At 39.0% G+C, this 21,620-nt stretch overlaps 1 protein-coding gene across 7 annotated transcripts in view; it reads left to right on the top strand.

Moving 5' to 3' along the window:
- The window catches only part of PPP1R13B (protein phosphatase 1 regulatory subunit 13B), a 73,093-nt gene that overhangs the window by 2,886 nt on the left and 48,587 nt on the right, over positions 1-21,620 (top strand). The window contains exon 1 of one of the 7 annotated variants that reach the window (XM_013183000.3): positions 9,457-9,734. The exons of 5 other annotated variants lie outside the window; for them this stretch is intronic. In XM_013183000.3, coding sequence (XP_013038454.1) covers positions 9,609-9,734 — 126 coding nt within the window. In that variant the 5' untranslated portion in view covers positions 9,457-9,608. Of the gene's footprint in view, positions 1-9,456; positions 9,735-16,604; positions 16,732-21,620 lie in introns of those variants that run through there. One more of the 7 variants, XM_013183003.3, reaches the window with a different exon arrangement.

The raw sequence follows: 21,620 nt of genomic DNA, 5'->3' as shown, positions 1-21,620 counted from the left end.
TTCCCTTTTCCTGTGTGGTGGATTATTTTTTTTCCATGTGGGAATAGAATTACTTATGAAAGGTTTCATCATCTGTGATTTCTTTTGCTGCCAGGATCTATATAAATCCATATTGCTTACTCTACTTTGTTTTTATGAAATGTAAAAACAACTTTATTGTTAGTTCTGAACACAGTTTGGCTTCCAAGGAGTAATGGGATGTGGACTGCACTTCGGTTAATTCCGTGTGAAACTGCGGCTCTTCTTGAAAGATCATCCCTGAGGCATATTTTATATTAGACTAGACAGTACACAAGTGGATCTTGAATATTACAGTGTGCATTAATATCTCCCTAATCGCTGCACGTGTTCCTGATCTGTGAAGATAGATAACAATTGATAAAACAAAAACCAAAGATGGGTATCTGCAGTGGTTCTTTTTGAATTAAGCTGTCTTCCAGGTGAATTCTAAAAAGGGTTTTTATTTATTTATTTATTTTCCCAAACGACTATACATTTATCATGTATTGAGCCTAAGACCTTTCCCAGCAAGCCCACAGTGATCATTGTTTATTCCTAATTTAAAAGCAAAATATTTTCAAATCAGTGTCCACTGTTCTCTTGCTTAGAAAGCTCACTGCTAATATAATTCTACATTGTGTAAGTCTAAAGGAAGATGTACACTGTCATACACTTAGTATTAGGAATTTTCAGTGATGCTGAGATAAAATATATTGCAATTAATTCACAGCTGTATAATTATCAGCAGTACTGATATCATCCTTGTTTGCTGAATAAATCTGAGCTGACTGTAGAGAATAATTTGCAAGTTTATCAGCCATTATTAATGGAGTTATTTATTGCAACAAAGCTTAAAGGCCATTTCATCTTTTTCGGATCATGTCACAGTTTTCTTAGGATGACAGAATATGGCCTATTCTGTGGTAGACGTAAGTTCACAGCCTTCACCATGTCAACAAAAGGGATGCTTTGTAGGCTACTCTGATAATAGAACATTTAAATACACTTAACAGAGGCTTGTGGATTCCAGTGAAACATACGAGAAAATTTTGAGGCAAATGATCACATTTATTAGTTTCTCTTCATAACTAATGTGGATCAGGTTGTCCATTACAGACTTTAGAGAGGACAGGTACTTATTTGAAAGCAAAATGCCACTCCATCAAATCAAGTTATGTTAATCTAACAAGTTAGTTTGATGTAAAATAACAAGCCTTCTTACTATATTATAAAAAGCATTCTAGCTTATTCTTCTAATTTTTATATTAATTTAATGTACAGGTATGTACACCATGCTAAGAGTTGCTCATATGTAGGATAAAGACATTGTCTTTTTAAGAAGAATTTGCAGTCTAATGCTCTATGTTAAAATCAAAGCTCAGATTTTTTCTATCTTCTTAAACATTCAGGGACTTTTAGATCTTGCCAGACCCCAGCAAATTCATTTTTTATTTTTCTTAAATTGGAAAATGTTATTTTTAGGTAATTAAAAATATCTTTGTCTCTTCCATGAGCATCTTTTTCATTAGTCTTGTATCCTGTGTCTCACTGGTTCTTAAATTTCAAGACTTTTAAGAAAATAAATACTATAAAATTTTAACACTTTACGTTGTTGGGTTGGTAGGTACATTTGGTAGGTACATTTTTCTGGTAGTTTGGAAGTCTGCCATTAGAATCAATTAAACTTGGCAGCGTGTAAGAATCTGTAATGTATTAAGGATTATATCCAATTGAATGTGTTCAGTGTTTTGAGTTTCTGAAAACAATTTTTTATGACAGGTAATAGTAGAAATATGTTGTGCAATAAGGGACGCGGTCCTTCAGGGTTTGATTCGAGTGTCAAAACCCATAACGCTGTCAAGGGGACAAAGTGTAAATTCTGTAACAAATCAAAGGACAAGCAAATATATGAACTGCTTAATTAAAAAAAAAAAAATAATAGTCTCGAACTGGAATTTTCAGTCGCTTCACCTAGCTTTTAAGTCACGCTCTCCTTTTGCTTCAGTCTTGCTCAGAAGCAAGTGTGTGTAATCTCGCCTGTGTTGGAGCATGCAGGTTTATCGCGATGGTGCAGTAGGATGTTGGAGCAACTGGATTCCTTTCAAGGCTGAGGTTTCACAATACAGATGAGCTGGATTAACCGTTTCCTGTGGCCAGTGGAAGTGCCTGTTTCCTTCTTCCTTGCTCCTTGCTGCCCATTCCCACCATTTGCTTTGAGCACGCTGTACTGCTCGCCTTAGGAAGCCGATCCAGAGCACTAAAAATTAAATAATAATAAAAAATGCATCCAAAGAATGCTGAAGATATATATGTACGCACACGTATGTGCATAATTTGCCAGGCTAGTGCATTAAATCAGTTTATATTACGACTTTTATTGTCCGTGCCAGTACAGGAGGGAGCAAGCTGTTTGGCTGAGAGGGACGGCAGAGAAGAGGGAATCTGCCCGTTTCAGCCTAGGGTGGTTACTCAGGTTAGTCGTATGGTGGTGAAGCTGGACCCCAAGCAACATACCTTGAATTTTGTTCTCTTAATACTTGCTATATCAGTAGAACAGTGAAATTAAACTGAGCAATGTTACTACACTGCAGAGATCTTCAGAAATAGCAGTTACGCTTTCACCAGTTTTTACTTTTTTTTGGCTTGTGAATCCAGTAATGCTTTATCTATGTTCCCTGAAACAGGAGCAAGCGAGGACTTGGGGTGAAATGTGTGGTCTTTGAGGAAGTCTGGAGAAGCAAATACAGAAGAAGTTTTGACCAAAGAAAATAAAATTTAAAAACTGTGTAATGTTCAGGTGGAGGCCACTACTTTGCTGTCCCTTTTTTCTTTCCCTTTGCAGTATTATATTTCTCCTGGCTTCTGCCCATTATTTTCTCATCTCCTAAGATTCATAGTATAACTTAGCCTAGACCTTCACTAGTTGGAAGTACAATTAAGATTTTTTGATTTCCAATTTGTTGCTTTGCTTAGCAGCAGAGTTCTATTTATGGGTGAGGAGACTGCAGCTGTAAAAACTGATATTTTATTTAAGGAATTCCAACTTCAGCAGGTAACAAGAGTTCATGTAATCTAAACTTGCTGCAGACGGTGTGTTTCACCTCTGTATCAGTCCACTTTAAGTGTGACAAAGGTTTTCAGCTTTCCCATGACTAAACTATGGCTGACAAATCGAGGCTGGGGGAAACTGAGGCTTCAGGTGTGTGTGTCACTGCAGGGGCTGCTGTGAGCCTGCCTTCCCTGCTGCCTCCTCTCGTGCACTGGTGTTTATCTGAATCACTACTGAGCCACTTTACTTTGCTAACTCAGCAGGAAGTTGTTTGCTTTTTTTTTTTTTTTTTGTCGGGGTACTTTTCTGCCAGCTTAGCACACTGAAACCGCCTCGCTGCGGGGTCAGAGAGGCACCGGGACCAGCACAAGAAAGGGCAGAAACGCGGAGGTTGCCAGAAGGGCGTAATCGCTTTTATCAGATTACACTGTCGGGATTTTCAGCCTGAAAGAACTCCAGGGTAGTGCACGAGTACGCTGAGATACGTGTAGAAGATTTTGGTATGTGGTTTGTGTCCCAGGTGGCAAATTTCCCAGCTCTCTGAAATGAAAACAAGAAAACAGTGCGGTGCCCCAGGGCTCTGCCAGGCTGATCTAGGAGGATTTTACTGATCCCAAATCCTATGGGTTGACCTCATGCACGTAAGTGCAACACATTAACTAGCATTTGAATTAATCGTGTTCTGCTCCTCTCCTGGGAGTCAATTTTTGACTCTGACACAAGCAAACCTCACTGTCGTCCTTCCCCCCCCCCCGCCCCCCCAAAAAAAATACATATATCTGTCTAGATCTCCAGAGGTGAGCAGCTGAGGATTGTTGAGAGTTAGTGAAAACAGGGCTGCATTATTAATATATGGAAAAAAGTAATGCTTGTGCTGCTCTTGGATCTTTAAGGGAGAGAAACAGGGTGGTCTGAGACCAGCAAGGTTACCATAGCCATTAAGTGTAGTCTTACCTGCATATAAATGTTTTTTTAATTTCTCCAGAAAGCTGGGTTAAATCTTAGTTTAGAGTAACAGGTGCAGTATAAGTTGGAGATACGCTTTGAATGTGTTTGCATGAGGAAATCCTTCTCTAATCCATTTTCTTAATGCAGTTTGTCTGACATGGTTCAAGACAGTGCTGCATCTGTTGGCATTCTTACTGCTCTTCTGAAGGTGATACTAGCAATGGAGCTCAACTTTTTTCTTATCTCAAAGCTTACTACTCTTGAGTGAAGAAAAATAAAACAGGCTTCAGAAAGTATATGACTATCTTGTAAAATCTTAACCAATACAGGTCAAAATCTGAGTCCATCCAATCTTGCCAAAGACGGGTATTCAGATAGCTCAGACACTTCCTTTGAAAAGATACGTAAGGAGAGGGTACTTGCACGTTTCTGTGGAATATTTAGTGTTTGTAAAATTGTTCTCAGGCTGCAAGGATTTTGCAGAGAGAACAACACATCAGCCGGAGCACACACTGTGTGCTGATGTGGTCAGCATAGAAGCTACCATCTCTGACTATGTTACATACTTGGCTTTATTAGAAATAGTCAAGCAGGGTCGTCAGAGCTCAAGTCGTTGTGCAGATGCATTGACAGAGGGAGGTTAGATTTTCCTGCTGTGTATTCAAAACCAGCAAGTTCTTGGAAATGAAACAGTTTTGTATGATTCTGCAGGCTAATGAATGGGCTAACGAATAGGTTAATTACTATTCAGGCTCCAAACAGTGGGACTGTATGTACACTCTGGGAGATGACTGAGTTCCTGAAACAGTGTCTTATGAAAATAAACTGTGAAACTCATCTCTGTATGCAGCTTCATCTCTGCATGCAGCTCTGAACGTCTCAGCATGCCTGATGCTTAATGTTCTGTCTTACTGCTTTATTGTCCCAAGTTATCTGAGTTTTGGAAAATTTTCGCTACAGGTCTGAATCATGGTTTTCTGCTAGTGGAAAAAGATCTGTAATGGTTCACCTCCTTTACACTTCTTAATCATGTCAGCATCAATGTAGTCATTTTAAAAACCATGCTACGTGGATTGGTGTCTACTAGCCTGTGTCACTGGGAAATGTTTTCAGTCCTTTCTCCGACTAGCTTCTTGGAGTACTGATGCTGCGGTGTGTTTACTGCTTTGTTGTCATTTACCAGCACTTCAGCAGGACTCTGTTTGATTAAGGGGAATATGCCATAAGAATCAAGGCTTTACATTGACACAAAGCAGTTGAGAGTGTGTTGCTTGCAGCCCGTTCCCCTGGCCCAAATTCCTGACTGCGGCACTTTCTTTACCTTTCTTTTTTGGATGATGGATAGCAGTAGTATTTGCTTTTGTAGTGCTGATAGGAGGTGAAGTTCTGAACTAGGTTTAAATCAGTTTGAGCTATAAGCTGCTCTATTGACCCCAGCGTGCTTTTGGGATCCAACCCAAATACTTACACTGAAATATTATAATTTATGTGTCAACTAATGTCCTTTTGCTCATTTTTTGTTAGAGATAAAAAGGCTTTTGAATTTCGATTCACTTTCACACTTGCCAACCTTTAGATTTCTTTGATAGCATTTTATATAGGCTTTTTGTTTTTACATTATGAAACTTCAGTCAGAAAAAGCATTTTGGGGATGTATGAACTACACTAAATCAAAGAATTTACTATATAGTGTTTCCAGTTTGGTATTTTTGTGTATCTGGAGTTTTCCTAACATTCAGCCTAACAAGCCTTTGTGATTTGGGTCTTATAGATGCTACTGCATTATCCCCATTTACTGCTGCCCCTATCCCCAGCCATCCTAGCTGATTGAGGAAAAAGGGTGTACTGGAGCAACCCAGTACTATTGTTTGCTCTCCCAGAGCTCGGAAGTACTGATGGCACAAAATTATAAGTGAGCTTAATCAGGGGTGTGCAGGTACTTGCCTGTACCTTTCAGAAGCAGGAAAAAGCTTTTGATCAGCTTTATCTTGCTGTCTCACAAACTATACAGAAATTTTTCAAGGAGTGAGGTCTCAGCAGCCTCTTCCAGCGCTCAGGGCTGAGTGTATCCTGATCGTGTCTGAATTCCTTCATCATCCTTCTGTCTTCCTTTCGCCACCCTAAGGGGGGCCAGACTTACTCAGTCATCCTCCTTCTGTCAAGTACCGCAGTTTTCTTCTGAGGATAAGGTGTCTTCTGATACGGGAGCGGGCACAGTGGCACGGGTGTCCTTGTGCAGGTAGGTGTGTGTGCATCGGGGTGCGCAGCCTGGCTGGAACAAGTCCCCTGGCATGCTGGGGGCTAGGAATGCCCCCCTGCTTCTGGCATCATCTGGAGGGCAGCAAGGAGAGAAAATCTTCCCCTCCCCCAAGAAAAGCACGCTAAGTATGACTTCTTCGGAAGAACATTTTTTGAGTGTGTATATTTAAATGTACATATTTGACATATTTAAATGAAATTCTTTTATGGCTTTGATTTTTCTCTAAGCTTTGGGGAAAAAGGAAACACTCACTACATTGCATCCTCCACATAGGTTTGAGCTCACAGTTGTTATAGTGTAATAGAACATGAAGTTTTTACCTCAGTAAAATAGATTTCAGAAATACGTAAACTAAACTGTCAGTTTGCTTAAGTGGAAGTGATAAGGAAATCTAGGTACCTGTCTCATTAAGTATTACTAATTTAAAACTAACTTTGAAAAACAAGATCATAAATGTGTGAGTTTTCATTTTTTTTCCTTTCTTTCCCCAGTATGATCCGTGGATTTTTGATTGATTACACTGCAGAAACTGAAAGAGACTGTATATAAAGCAAACAAGCTGATTTTCTTATTGTATGTGCAAATTCTCTTTAAGTTAATTTTCATCTGGAAGTTTTAAGGTGCCTGTTTAGTTGAAATTTCCGCTAGTGTGGACAAGCTTGGCTTAGAGGCCCTCTGTGCAATCACGCAGGTTTGTAGTTAAGCATGTTTGAAATCAACAAATTGCACCTGTTAGGCATTTACAATAAAGCTTGTATAGCAGGAGCAAAGACCTGAAAATAGTGAAAGGGAGTTTGGGTGGCGAAGTGGAATCAAAGTTACCGAAACAGGTGAGGTTTAAATGTAATGATACTATAAATGCGGTGTTGGGGTTTAATTCTTCCGAATTCTTGCTCGAGTTCTCTATGCTTGTCTGTTGCTTGCCTGTATTAGCCGCTCACATCTACCAGTTTTAATCTATAGATTTATGTCAAGTAATTTTCTGTTCTGCATTTGATGTAAAACTGCATTTTATGGAATTACACTTCCAGTTCTATTTTATATTCTTTTTCCTACATCATTCCGTGTGTTTTTCAGGGGTCATTAATGTCTTTATGATAAAGTGCTTTAGTAGGATCATAGACTGCATTTTACTTTCCTGCTGAGTGATTTATGTCATCTGCAGTTGTATAGCATTGCTGAATATGAGCTTTGTTGCACGGGGCAAGTCTTCTTGGACCTTGTGTAGTCGCTGCATTTAATATAAGAATTTTTACCTATGAAAAATTTCATGCACCTCATCTTCATTTAGAGCATTCAAAACCTCTTTACGTGCTGTGGGGAGGAGGAATCCCCTTATTTCTTTAACTTAGAATTTTGAGGCTGATAATACATTACGCAACCAGAGGATGTAGCTGTGGTATCCTTATCTTCCTCTCCCTCTCCCTCCTAGATTTATAATTTCCTTCCTAGAAGTAACAGTTACAAATCAGTCAGCCATATAACTGTACTGGATCAGATTTAGAGACAATATACTTATGGACCATATGAGAAAAAGGAAGGGGCTACACTGTGCTTGTATGGCTTTTATTATTTATCTGATTTAACAAAGTATGTACAGATGTTTTCAATTACTTCCAAAGGGAGGATGACAGGATAAAAGAAGGAAGTCCAGTGACATGTCTTTTTTTTTAAGTTCATATGTTTCTTTTAAAAGATCGTGATCATCCAGAGGGATTGTGGGCTTTAGATTTAGACCCTCCCATATTACCTCCCAAACGCACGTGTATGCTAAGCCTTCCTATTTGCAAGTAAGGTTTTTATAAACTTTGCTTTTTTGTTCAGAAGCATTCAGCTAGTAGCAACAGTTGGAAGATGGGCACAACGTGTGTTAATATAGGCCCAGCTTTGCCTCTCAAATATTTATTCATGTGATACAGTTTGTTTTTCTGGCAGATAAAGATACGATCTGTTTTTGGAGAACAACCAGCTTAGATTTTTTTCCATCCTTTCTGAAGCAAAACAACCCTTCCCTTTTAAGAAACATTCTCCCGTTCCAAATTTATTTAAAATGTCCTCAGTTCCTAAGAGGTTAATTTTTTTTTTTTTAAGTTGCTGCATTTTAGAAATCTGAAATGATAGGTTTACTGGGAATATAATCAGTAGAATCAACGGTACTTGTTTGCTAAGGAGGAAGGAAGACTGCATGGGATCAGAGTGTTTGCATTTCTGACAAAATGCATTAAGGGAGGACAATGCTATTTCTGAATGCTGAAGCAGGCTAAATATGGAACCTTACCAGTTTTTTCTTCCTTCTGCTGCTGCTCGTGGGGAAGGGTAATGTAGCAGTTCTGTGGATCACAAATTAAACTGAGAACCTACTACTCTTCCCTCCTGCAGTTCATGCATAAGGTGCTACACAGAAAATGTAGTTTATAATCTGCTCTAAGAGAGATGGGTTGTTTAAGTTCTGTTGTTTTTTCATAGTGTGGGTTTCTTTGTGTGTTTTTGATCCCCCTCATGTTGGGTCACTTGCTCGCTCTTTCTCTGTATTTTCTCTATTAAGGCAATGGATCAGGCAGAAGAACACGCTTTGCTCCTGCAGTGGTAGAGTGAGAGCTAAATGCACTGTTGGTGCCATCTCTGTCTGTGCCTCACTCTGGATCCTGGGTAGTGTTGACAGGAATGATGATAAACATTCCCTGTCCCTTGACATGAAGAGGCAATCAGAAACATAGTTTACCATTTTATATTCTCTGCTGCTTGAATTACATCCAGCAAGAAGAAAGACTCTGCCAAGAATGGAGTAGCGCTTGAACTATAGTATTTTTAGACGTAAATACACGGTGGATTTTGTTGTTGTTTTGTCTTTAAGCTGGTTGGTTGTCTTTAAAAGTTTCACTGATTTCAGGAAAAGTATCATGGAAATGTCTTTGATGGGTGTTAGCATCATTTGCTCTTTCAACTTGCGCTTGTATCTTTGCCCCCTTCAATGGAAAAAAATCACTTCTGTCTCTCCTGAGACAGACAGAGCCTTATATGTAAATTTACTTCGGATGAATACTTCATGTTTTTCATTATTATAACATCAAACAAAGATGACTATTGCACAATGAGAGGACAGCAGAACTCCCCTACTGCAACCTTGCCTAATTAGGCGAAACTTGATCTAGCCTATCTTGTTCCTGTCACAACTGTGGCCTGTCTTGTTTCCTTAGAACATCTTATCACTGCTCGTCACCGCTGCTTGAATTCATATGCCAGTAGACCAAAAATACTCCATTTAAGTGGGTTTTCACTGTAGTTGTTGCACAGAATCTGCTCTAGGTTTTAGCTCTGCACTGTTATATTTCTATTCACTACTATTTACACATGAAGAATATTTTAAGGATGGTTCTTCACAATATTATTAAAACATCAAAAGAGAAACCTTGGCTATCAGAAAAGACTGGACTTAACTCTAAAAACTGGACAAAGGACAGAGTTATAAAAAAGAAGGTGGGCTTACTTTGCTTTTTGTTTATTTACTGTAAAATTATACATTTTGTGGGTTTTGTCTTGTAAAACCTAATGGTGATTTCTTATAATGGTTTAGAGATGTGGCATTTTTCCTTTAAGATCAGAGACTATTGCCTTATATGGGTCTATTTTGTATATGAAATATCTGAAACTTTAAATTTTACCTTGTGTAAGTTCAGTTAGGTGGTTTTTTTAGGGGCTGGGGGAGGAAAAGGGTGGATATTGTTGTGTGTGTGTTGTGTTTTTTTGATTCAGACAGAATGGACATCTGAGAGCAAAACAGAATGACTTTTAATTTTTAAATCTTCCATTTAAAAACTGAAGAAATGGACTGGAAAGAGTAATTTTCTTTTATGTGCAATTTCCACTCTGATGGAAGGAAAACTGTGCAAACTGCCTGTTGAATCCCAGAGGATATATTCTCTTTTCACTTTTTACATTTTTACCAAGCCAGATCTCAAAGATTTAATGGCTGGTATTCCCTGGAAGCAGTATGCTAAACAATCAGTATTTTGTTAGTGCTTTCCACTCCCTGGGAGAAATCTGTGGCTGTCCCTTCTTATTCTGATCTATTGAAGATTAAAGGAAAGAGTAGCACTGATTCCGGTTGCAACTTTACATATGGGTGTGGGTCTGGAGACTTCAAAAAAGTTGTTCTTTGTTTGTAAAATGGAAAAGTGGTGCTCAGTGCCACAAATAGTCTTTATTAATTGACCAAAGACATGTCTTCAGTGAAGATCCTATTCTAGTTGGTCGGTTTTTATGTGGTATGGATTTCTCTTTTGAAAACTCATAAATGAAAAGGCACAAATCTGTGTGTGTCCTATAATTTTTTGATGAGATTATTTTCTATGCAGTAGTTTGGTCAGGCTTTTCTGGAATTCAGTGGGGTTTGGATGACTTTGCAGTAGCTGTTGACAAGGTCGAACACAAGACTGTAGAAACATCAGCACCTCCCTTTCCTTAGCCTTGGCCAAAATGTTTTTAATAATTTGAGAACACTCAGTTCTTGATACAAGTTCTGTGGGACGCTTCTGTTGCATGCAGACTTCGAAGGCTCAGCTGTTCTTTCAGGAAAATTAACCCCAAACCTCACGGTTAACTCAGTTCTTTTTCAGCTTTGTCTTGTGTTGTCATGATGAGTTGTCTTTCAAAGTATATTATAGTATTTTATAGTATTGCTAATTCCCACATGCAAAAACCTTAAATAAGACTTTTCCATATATCTCCCACCCAGAAAAACTAAAATACTTTTTTTTTTTTTTGGCTTTTTAATCTGACATATGGTTCCTGAGTCTTTGAGGGGGAGGTCCTGTTTTGTAGGGTTTGGTGTGTTTGTTTGCTTTTAACTTTTCTGTTTCAATACAGTTTCTCTTTTTTATTCCTGAATGGAAAGCTGAGATTCATATTTAATAAAATGATGTCTGAAGCTGAGTCATCTTGAATTAATTTAGTTTTGCTTTTAATTTGTTGGCGGTTCACCTGAGTTTACTGCAAATTTTAAAGGAACTACAGTTGTATTGTTCTTCAGCATCATGTCTTCTTTAATGATTTGGAAAGTAAAATATTTAATAGTATTTTTAAACATATTATTCATATCTCATCAGCTGGTGAACTGTTGTTTCAAGGTTGTCATACATTTGTTTTATGATGTACTGATCACCTTGACAGATAGGGAAGATTTAGAGCTGTGAGCACTGAATTGTGTTAGATGATGAGAGGTGGTTGTAGTGTCACAGCGATTCCTCCCTCCTTTTCCCCCAGGAGCTTTGGGGCCACACCTCGTCCTGTACCAGAGTTCCCCACTTAACTCTGAACCATTCAGTTTAGAGGATGCTGGGCTGGAGATGTGACAAATAGTGGAAATCATGTTTGTATTTTATCAAACTATTTCTATCTGAGTTTAAGGAGAAATGGAGTTCAGGAAAGAGGACTGTACCAATGTAGCTACTGTTTTGATCTCAAGTCTTGCTGTTGCCTGAACTTAGAATCATTGAATCACAGAATATCCCAAGTCGGAAGGGACCCACAAGGATCATTGAGTCCAACTCCTGGGTCCCCGAAGGACCATCCAAAAATCAGACCACGTCTCTGAGCATGGTGTTCAAATGCTCTGTGGTCTCTAGCAGGCTTGGTGCCATGACCATTGCCCTGGGGAGCCTGTCCCAGTGCCCGACCACCCTCTGGGTGCAGAACCTTTCCCTAACACCCAGCCTGACCCTCCCCTGCCCCAGCCCCATGCCGTTCCCTCGGGTCCTGTCGCTGTCCCCAGAGAGCAGAGCTCAGCGCCTGCCCCTCCGCTCCCCTCGTGAGGGAGCTGCAGGCCGCCATGAGGCCTCCCCTCAGCCTGCTCTGCTCGGGGCTGAACAAACCGAGGGACCTCAGCCACTCCTTATACATCTCGCCCTCTAGACCCTTGAGCATCTCTGTAGACTCCTTTGGGCACTCTGTAATAGTTTTGTGTCTTATTTCATATTTAGTGGTGCCCCAGACTGCCCACAGTGCTGGAGGTGAGGCCGCACCAGCTCAGAGCAGGGCAGTGCCGTGCTTGATGCACCCAGGGTGCAGTTGGCCCTCTTCTGCTGTGTGTTTTGTGCATTTTCAGTAGAATCCATTGTTTAAGGAATTCTCATTAACTAAATATGTTAACAAATGTTATTGTATTTAGATACAGCAAGCGTTTGCTAGTTTCTTAAATAAATTAGCAATTTTTTTTTACTTTATGTAACAATCAACACAAAATTGATGTGCTTGCTGATTTTTATTTGTTTTCCCTGCAGGTGCAATAGATGAATTTTGCTGAAATTAGGCAGGCAGTAACAGATGAGGGTTTGTCATTCTAAGATTTACAGACAAAATGTATTCTAAAATGTAAAAATCTGAGTACCCTTAATGAGGCCAGCAAGTGCCATAGGAAAACTCTGCGTCTTTCTCAGAACCGTTTGATTTGAAGATCAGTCTTCTGTTTGTGGATAGTAGTTGGCAAAGACTCCTATAGTAAGTCAGAGAATACCAGTTTGCAAGGTGAGAATATTTTTCTTTGTTGAATTGTGAATGCTAGTCTTTCAAGAAGTTTCCAACTTCCACCTTTAATAGTGGTTGTGTATATCATGAAAGATGGTATATGGCCTACAGTATTTTAAATAGTGGAGCAAAATGATTTTTTTTATAGAAAAATAAAGAAATCTTTGCATTTGAGCTGTACGTTGCCTCAGAAAGAAATGTGCTCAGCAAGAAGGTGTTGGCGTATCTAGATGTATCCCCGTGTTCCGAAGCCTCTTACATGGTAACTAGTGTCTTGGCAGTCCTTTGGTGGAATTATTTGCATCAAGGAGCAACAACAAGATCTCTTGCTGTTCCTCCAGATGTAGCAATTTAGGAATCAAGCCAAGAGATAATGATGCAGGGATGTTGAACTCATTCTGTTGCAAGTGCCAAATTACATTTTCCACTAGAAAACATCACAAGAGGCATGTTTTATAGATTTCTCTAACTTCAGGCTGTGTTTCTTTAGCTCATGACGTTAAATATTGCACTTGGACAGATTTCTTTTAAATTAATAGGTTTATTTGTAGTGAAACCTCTTATATTTTTATTTTTTAACTTAGCCCTTTTCGGCTATACCCGTTTTCCCTTCTGTAGCCACGTGTTTATTGCCCATCTTTTACCTCAATTTATCAGAGTCCCAGCTGCTGCTTGCTTTCAAAGGAACCATCGGAATCTGAAGGAAGGCATTGCAGTGTTGTGACAAGCAACAAGCAGCCTCTATAAAGATGATGCCTGGATGTGGGTTAGCACTATGGCTTCTAATACAACAAAGTATAGGATTGTAATGTCTAAATGATCACTTCTATCTTAAGCAGATGCTAGAGAGTTAGTATTTGTTTGGTGAGTTGTGTGGGGGTTTTTTTTTGTGTTTCTTTTGGCCCCATTCATGTCTTGCTCCTCACAGCCTGTAGAACACCATTCGAGTCTGTGGGTTGCTTGTGTTGTTTATACAAGCATCTAGTCCTTTTAGTTGCTATTGTTTCATTAAGCTTTGTGTTCCTGGAGCACTGGAAGCCTTCCAGTCAGCTACTACTATACCTTTCATTAATAATCTGCAGACCTGCCTTGTGTAGCTGAATATATTTAAATGCCTGATGATAGTGCTCTTTCCTCTAGCAAAACTGCTGGCTTATTTCTCTGCCATACCAAAAGTCTACCTCTGAAAGAGTAAGAGACTTCACATTCTCTATCTACAACTGGTGTTGTAGCTTTTTCTGTGTCAGTAACCAAGAACAATAAAGTGTCCTAAGTATCCCTTCAGCAAACAAAGAGCAAGTAGGTATAGGTTTTTGAAATAGTCTGAATCCTGCTGAACACCTGCTGTTAGACATGAAAGCTTATTTACCGAAGAAGACAAAGGCAACAGTCGTGAAGTTCTTGAGAGGAAACATCTGTGGGGTTTTTGTTTAATTTTTTTTGGTTTTATCCTCTCCATTAAGCTATTGCATATGTGCAGGCATTACAAAATTGAAGGAAGATCTTATTTTAAGATTTCTTTTAATGTTATACTTCCGCATTTCTAAGAGGAATTAAATATTTTTTTTTTTTAAGTAATTTGTCTACCAAGAGAAGGAATTTTATACCCCATCACTAAGTTTCTTGGTACAAGTATTGACTGACAAAACTTTTTTCTTCTGGTTATGTTTTCTGTAACCAAGTTGTCTTGTGCAGAGTCCTGTAAAGGTGGATGTCAAGGTAGATGTTTCAGTGACTGCAAAGCAGCAAGTTAGTGATGCGACTATTTTATGAGTCTGTGCAAAAAAAGAAAAAGCTTTTGTGAGATAAGTATAGTTATAATACATTTAAGTACTGTTATTTTTTCAGATTTTTTCAGATTTGATCAAAACTGAAAATGCAATCCAAGAAAAATACTAGGCTTTTATTTTTGAGTAACCTTACAAATACCTATGTTTATCAATAGTGAAATTCATGGTTCATTAGTAGCTCATGGCAGAATGGCCTAGCATTTTTAGTGTCAGAGACCAGCTACTAATTTTGTGAAATCTTTTGCAGGTCATATGGATGCAGTTGGCTTGAAATTTGAAAGTGTAGTAGGAAATATGGTATTGGTTTCACAAGTCTGCAGAAAACTTACTCATTTTTGTATTCTTTGCAAACTGAAGACTCTACTCCATGCAGAACACTACCGTTCTGCATTTTACCAATAATGTCTATAGGCATGACTGAGCTTTAAACTTTGGCCTAAACTCAAGTTTTGTACAGCCTTGATGGAAGAAAATGTGTTCAGAAATATAGAAATTGTACTGATATTTCTTACCCCATACATGGGAAAGGGGAAAAGATCTTAAAAGAAAGAAATCTCCCATTGGAAAGCAATAAGAAATTTGCTTTCTGTCTTGATGATACGATACGAAATGTCATGAACATACTGCAAGAAAACTTTCAATAAATCTGCTTTTAAAAGGTATAATTTCATTCTGGCAGTAAACAATGATTGGGACAAACCATGCTGGTGAATAACTCATTAGTTTTAAAGATTTCTTTTTAATATATGGAAGTGAGATGGTTAAATCTTACTACTTCTTTTCAGGGGTTTACATATAAGAACATCAAACTTATTTGGGATTTGTTCTAAAATCTCATGGTATAAAGAAATACGTACAACTTGAGTCAAGAACACATCTTTAGATGGTTTTAATTAAAACAGGTTTTTGTTTATAATTTCATAGTCCTGTTTCATTCAAAATATAATTGCTTAAAGCTTCACCTAATAAAGTCTACAGTCTTAAAAAGGAGAACGTTCATATTGCAAAGGAAATTAAATTCTGCTTTGGTGCTGGAGATGTGCAACTACAATTTTTACAGCTTTAGCTGGTGCAAGATTTATGTAGTGACATGAATTTTGTGCAAGCTGATTTGCACAGGATGATTGATAATTTGTGACTTTTTTTTCTGAGCATTCTTTGTGCGGGGTTGGGCATACTGGCATGTCTTATCACCAAAGGGTTATTTTTTCACCTTTTCACAATTTTTCTTGCGTCACATGAGCTGATTTTTAAGTAAATGAAAATTTCAGTCTTAATCAAAGTTTGTTTGAATGATGGGGCTTTGGCATTTCAATAAGATATGCTTTTGGATGTTTCAGTTAAAACTGTATTCTAGTTGCACCTTAAATATAGATAAATATAGAGAATGCCTGGGCTCCCAGGCCAGCAGAATCAAGGTTGGGTGGCTATCAAAATGTGTTGGGAGATGCTGAGGTCTCTGCTGTGCAAAAGAAGTCTTTTTTTCTTTGCTGACTATTCTCAACGTGGAGTTGTGGCAGCCATGGACTAACCCATGACTTTCTCTGAAATGGCAAAGCACAAGCTCATGAATGGATTTTGTTTTTGAACGCTTCATTAGGGGGAGATGCCTGGTGAGAAGGTAATGTATTCCAATTCCCACGAAACAAAGGGAATAAAGCAGGCATTGCTGCCAGAATTGTGTTCTGTACTTTCAGTCCATTGTGTGTCAGTGTTTTAATAATATACATTTTGTATTTTGGAAGCATCTAATCACTTTTCTGCTGGAAGAGGTGGAGGTTAATGGTTTTGTTTTTTTAAAAAATGTTTACACAATGAAGTTTCTAGGTTGATTTAAGGAAAAAAAAGCAAATGAAAAATCTGATAAGACTCAGCAGCTGCTAGTGAGTGTAGCCATATTAAATTATTAGGTATCCAGTGTATTCTGAACTCACAATCAGATAATTCTAAAGATGGCAGAAGTTCTTAACAAAGAAGATCTATTGTCCACTGTAGCTTTAATACCAGGAAAAGGAAAGCAGTGGATAGAAAAAAAGTGGGAGAAAAAATAGTGTTTTTCATGTTCTCAGGATGTTTTTTCTTCTTAACCCTTTCTATGCTGTTTGATCTTCATTTTAATCTTAGATGACTTTTCTAAGTGACTTTGTAGTTGTGGATATAAAGTAAGTTACCTTTGAGAACTGGAATGGTCTTCTGATCCCATTTTTGTCAGGAGCCCCGTATCTGGGTGGAAGCGTGGGTTTTAGTTAAAAAGCAGTCATACGTAAAGCAAAAATTGGTTGAATTCATCTTCATCCCTAGAACTTACTGGTTCTCTTTTTTTTAGTTGAATATTACAAATATTAGTGGAAATCAACTCTAACATGTTTTAAATCCTAATATTTCAGCATGTCCTGAAATATTACTTTGCTGGTTGCTTTCTGAAAGCTTAAATAATTCAATTTTCTTAGAGTTGAGGTATCAGGAGATGTGTGCTTATATTGGATTATGTTAGCCTGAAACGCCAGCGTTTATTGTGTTATCTGAGTTAGTAAATTAACTTGGGTATAAGGCAATGGAGAGATTTTATGTACAGTTTTTCTACTCAAGCACCAGTGTTTCATGTCTTGGTACCATAAGGTAATCTTTGAGTAAGATGTATTTCTTGTTTCCATGAAAATTGTTGTTAAAGAGGATCTAATTAAAAACATACCTGTTCTTCTGAATTTGAGATACTAGCTGAAGATCAAAAGCATTGTATTTTTTTTTAGTAAGATTGCAGAAAAATGGTGAGGGGAAAAGACTTGATTCAGACATTGGAGTTTTTAACTTCCTAGGCAATTTTGCAACTAAGAACGTGCATCAGCTGCTGTCTTCTGTTCTTCTGTTTTTGTGCAGTTCTTGTAGTTTTATTGTGCTAGGGGAGTGCAACTGGTGCTGCAAAACAGGATAGCCTGAAGAAGCTCATAGAGAACTAGGGATGTTGGACTCTCACTTGTGGCCCTGTGGGACCTTTGGCGTGGTAGATGAGTTAGATAGAAGAAAGCATAAAAACACCTGTTCACTGTATGGAGAGTAGAAAGAAGCTGGTGTAAAGGGCTGATTTGGCATCAGTTTCTTGATACTGAGTGAAAAACGATAGGGAGGAAGACTCTATGTCACAATTGGGAAGTGAAGACCAAAAAATTAATGCAGAAAGATGACATGGTCAAAGCCATAGCCTTGAAAAAATCATTTTTATTCATTGTTACTTTTCTTTATAAAAAAAAAAAAAGGCATACCAGTGAAAAGTTGAGAAACCGATAGGCACATTTCCAAGCTCTGAGAGTATTAGCTGGACCACTGATAGGAGAGACTAGCTATGCCTTACATATTGTACAGGAGCACTGTGGCTGGATTAGGGACACAAGACTGAGAAAATAATTGGTGAAAGATGCCTGTATTACAGCTCATAATGATAGGTATTCTTGTGTTACCATGAATATGAAATCCAGGGAGTCGTTGGAAATAACTGGGTAAGGGCTGTGTGACGGCCATGTGGAACTTGAATTGGTAGCCAGGCATTCACAGGAGATAATTGGAGGTGGTCAGGGCTTCAGATTCATCAGTAAGAGGTCAGGTCTGGACAGATAAAACTGTGTCATTGCTCTGGAAGGTGCCTGTTGAAATTTGTGGGTGACATTATCCAGCTTTGGGAAGAGAGGAGGTAATAAATGAGGATAAGGATCCTGAGGATTTATTCCTCCCTCCTATTTCCATGAGAAACGGCAGGGATGATTACGTGTGCCCTTCAAATAACCCAGGAAGTACAATGGGAGAGGGGAACTGGGATGGGAACAGAGAAGCAGAGACAACAGCCTAAGAGAAACATGTGCACCAACCTGACTCCATTGAGTAGAGAAGACCTGGGGAGGATTTTGAGGCTGTCTTAGCAGGAGCTTTCCGGTAAGCTGAGAAATGAGTGAAATAACAGAGTAGTTGGGTTGTGAGGTTGATAGAGCTTATCTGGCGTGGAAAAGACCTGAACTGTGAAGGACTGTAATAGAGGTTGGTGGAGAAGAAAGAGTAGGAAGAGATGGGAATTGATGAAAGCTGGAATAAAGCCATCGGTTTGGAAGGTTTGAAACCAGGGGTTGCAGAGGACAGTAGCAGACAGATAACATTTGTGTATTGAGGAAAGGGTAAGATTTGGAGCTTGGTATTGCTGTGGAAACCAAGTATGATTTAGAAGCACTGGGGTTACATTTCACGAGTCCTGGGCAGATCTTACTGTGTGCCATTGCGGCCATACTTCCAAGATTTTTGATGACTAAATTAAAATGTTGCTATGGTTATGATCTCACTTTTAAGAACCTAGGTTTTTTGCAATTGTTCATGTTTGGAATCCATTTAAAATGAGAAGGATTTACCAGTTCCCCTGTATCCTAATCTTGGGCTAAGAACACTTTTTCATACCGCTAATTTCCTTCAGTGGGTGTACTGTGTATTTCATGTATATGCCTCGCTTGTATTCTTCAGCAGGAAATTTCCAGGATCCATCAATGCTTCTTTGTATTTTATCACTATGAATTACCTCCGATTATTATTCTGCCTTCACCATAAATAGGGATAGCTATGACACTGACTTGAAAATCTAATTAATACTGCAGTATGTTAATAATTTTCAATATTTTGAGTCTTCCTTTGTATGCTTCAGGCCATCTGTTTCACAGTACAATGTTTCAGTTCCCACGGTGTTACTCCAACCACCTGTTAAAAAATAAATACAAACCCTTACTTAAACAAGTTTGGGGAGTAGTATGGTGGCTGCAGCACCTTGCTGCCTCGTTAGAGGGACACCTTTCCCTGGGCTGTCCCCCAGCTGGCGAGGTGAGTGACAGCGTGCTTTGGAGAAGGCAGTGCTGGGGCAGGCTGAGAGCTGCGGGAGCCGAAAATGTTGTGTTGGAGGTACAGCAAACTTGGGCCTGGTCTTGCAGAGGGGGGGATCACGTGTTTATATTGTGGTTGAGGTTTGAATTTATGGAGAATCGACTGAGTTGTATGGGATAACTTGCACCTCCAAGGCCTTTCTTCTTTTTCAGCCGGTCTGCAGATGTAGGCAGATAATCTTGAATACACGAAACAACTTTTCCGGGGCACTATTATCTTTGCAGCAATACAAAAATCGAAACTTGGAAGCCATGTGAAGCCACGTGATGTTAAGCCGTTCTGTTTAGTCTTTCACAACAAGGTAACAGGTCTTTGGGACAGACCATGAAGAAGCATGTAGCGCCTCTTGATTCTGGGAATGCCAGTGTCCCTGGGCATTCTCATAAAAAACTTGGTTTTCATTTTGAAATTACTATCAAGTATTGTGGGGAAACCATTTCAGAATTCTGGCGTTAATAATTGACAGACTGGCGGTGTTTAAATTAAACAGCTATTGCTTTTTTTTTTTTTTAGGTATTCCTGAAATATAACTGCAGAGGAAAAAGGGAAAAAAGTGTTTATCACCCCTATGGCTAGGAGAAGAACTGGTTAGTTTAAACAGTGGCAAGGAAAGTTTTGACTAGACTTTAAGGAACTTTTCCTTACGGCAGGAATCCTGGATTTCTGGGCTGGATGGTTCAGGGAAGTTGTGGAGTTCCTGCCATGAAAGGCTTTTCAGAACAGGTTGAACAAGCATCTCTGCAGAATAATGGAGGTATAGGTGATCCTGCCCGAGGCCAAGAGACTGGCTCGGATGACCTCTTAAGGTTGCTTCTAAGCCTGGTGTTTTATGTTCATATATGACTCTTCCCCTCTTAAATATGAGGTCAGATTCCACTACTAGAATCTGTATTAGATGTTTATTGTGTAAAAGATTCCACAGCCACTGAGGATTGACTGTGCTTGGATCTTTTTTCATATGTGGAGAAATAACAATTTGAGCTGTAAACAGTAGGTGGTTTCCAGACATCTGCATTATTAACTGTGGTTGTATCCTAGGTCTACAATAGCTCCCTTTAGAGATACTGTTGGAGAAACTCGGGGGTGAGTTCTGGTACATTTACAGCCCTGGCTGACTGCTCCCTGCATTGAAATGCAGTTACTCTGAGAACTTCAGGATACGGCATACAAGCTTGACAGGTTGAGGGAGAGTAGAAAGATGGGCTAAAACAGCCTGGAGGTCTGCTGAGGAGACTGAGGGCTGGGAACCCGGGCTTTCTTGGGACTGGTCCTGTGCTTACGTCTAAAGTTGACAGTGCTGGGATGGAGTGCTCTTGCTCAGTATCTAGCTGTTATTACTGCACATCTCCAGTTGGGTACGTGTAATATGTCCCAGAAATGAGTACTGTTCTGAATGTGAGGTGTGTTGTTTTTTGTTTTTTTTTAAGATCTGCCAATGCAAATTGAAGCACAACTCTGGTTAAGCGGCAAGTGGTTATTTAATGAAGAGCTGTTAAATAATTAGGTTTTATCATTGTGGTTCAATATGTGATATTAAATCTTATTTACAGAGAAAGTTCTTTCAGATCCTCCTGGAAGACAAAATTAATAACCTTGCCACATTCATTAGGGACATCTATTATGGTAGCTATGTCTTAAAGATCACATTATCTCTGCTCCATCCCCTAAGTTTACAGAATGTTGTCATGACTAGCGTACTGATGGTAAATTGAGGTGCTGGAGAGTGGGGGAATGATAAAATAGTTAAAAGTATCTGATTAATTTTGAGCAGAAACTGAAGGCTAAGTATCTTTCTGAGAATTTAGTGTTACATAGAAATCTTTGCTTCTGAATACAACCCTCACTGGTCCTCAAACCAGTCTCACTCAGGAATAAAATGAATCTTTTTAGTATTATTGTATTGGGACTCTGCTGTTTGTTTTGTTTCTGTTTCCTTACAAGCCCCTCAGCTGGTAAGGACACGCTTCCAGCTTTTGCAGCAAATGCCATAAGGGCCTACAGACCAAATTCATTGAGAACGCTCTGTAAGGCAGAGGTCCCTAATAGAGGAGCGCAGCAAACGAATGTATTATTAATGGCCATATCAGAACACGCACCGAGGGGGTGAGGTGGGTGAAGGTGATGTGCAGTTTTTGAGTGCTTG

The sequence above is a fragment of the Anser cygnoides genome, chromosome 5 (genome assembly GCF_040182565.1).
Source record: "Anser cygnoides isolate HZ-2024a breed goose chromosome 5, Taihu_goose_T2T_genome, whole genome shotgun sequence".
Taxonomy (NCBI): domain Eukaryota; kingdom Metazoa; phylum Chordata; class Aves; order Anseriformes; family Anatidae; genus Anser; species Anser cygnoides.
This window is presented reverse-complemented; position numbering and strand designations above follow the sequence as displayed.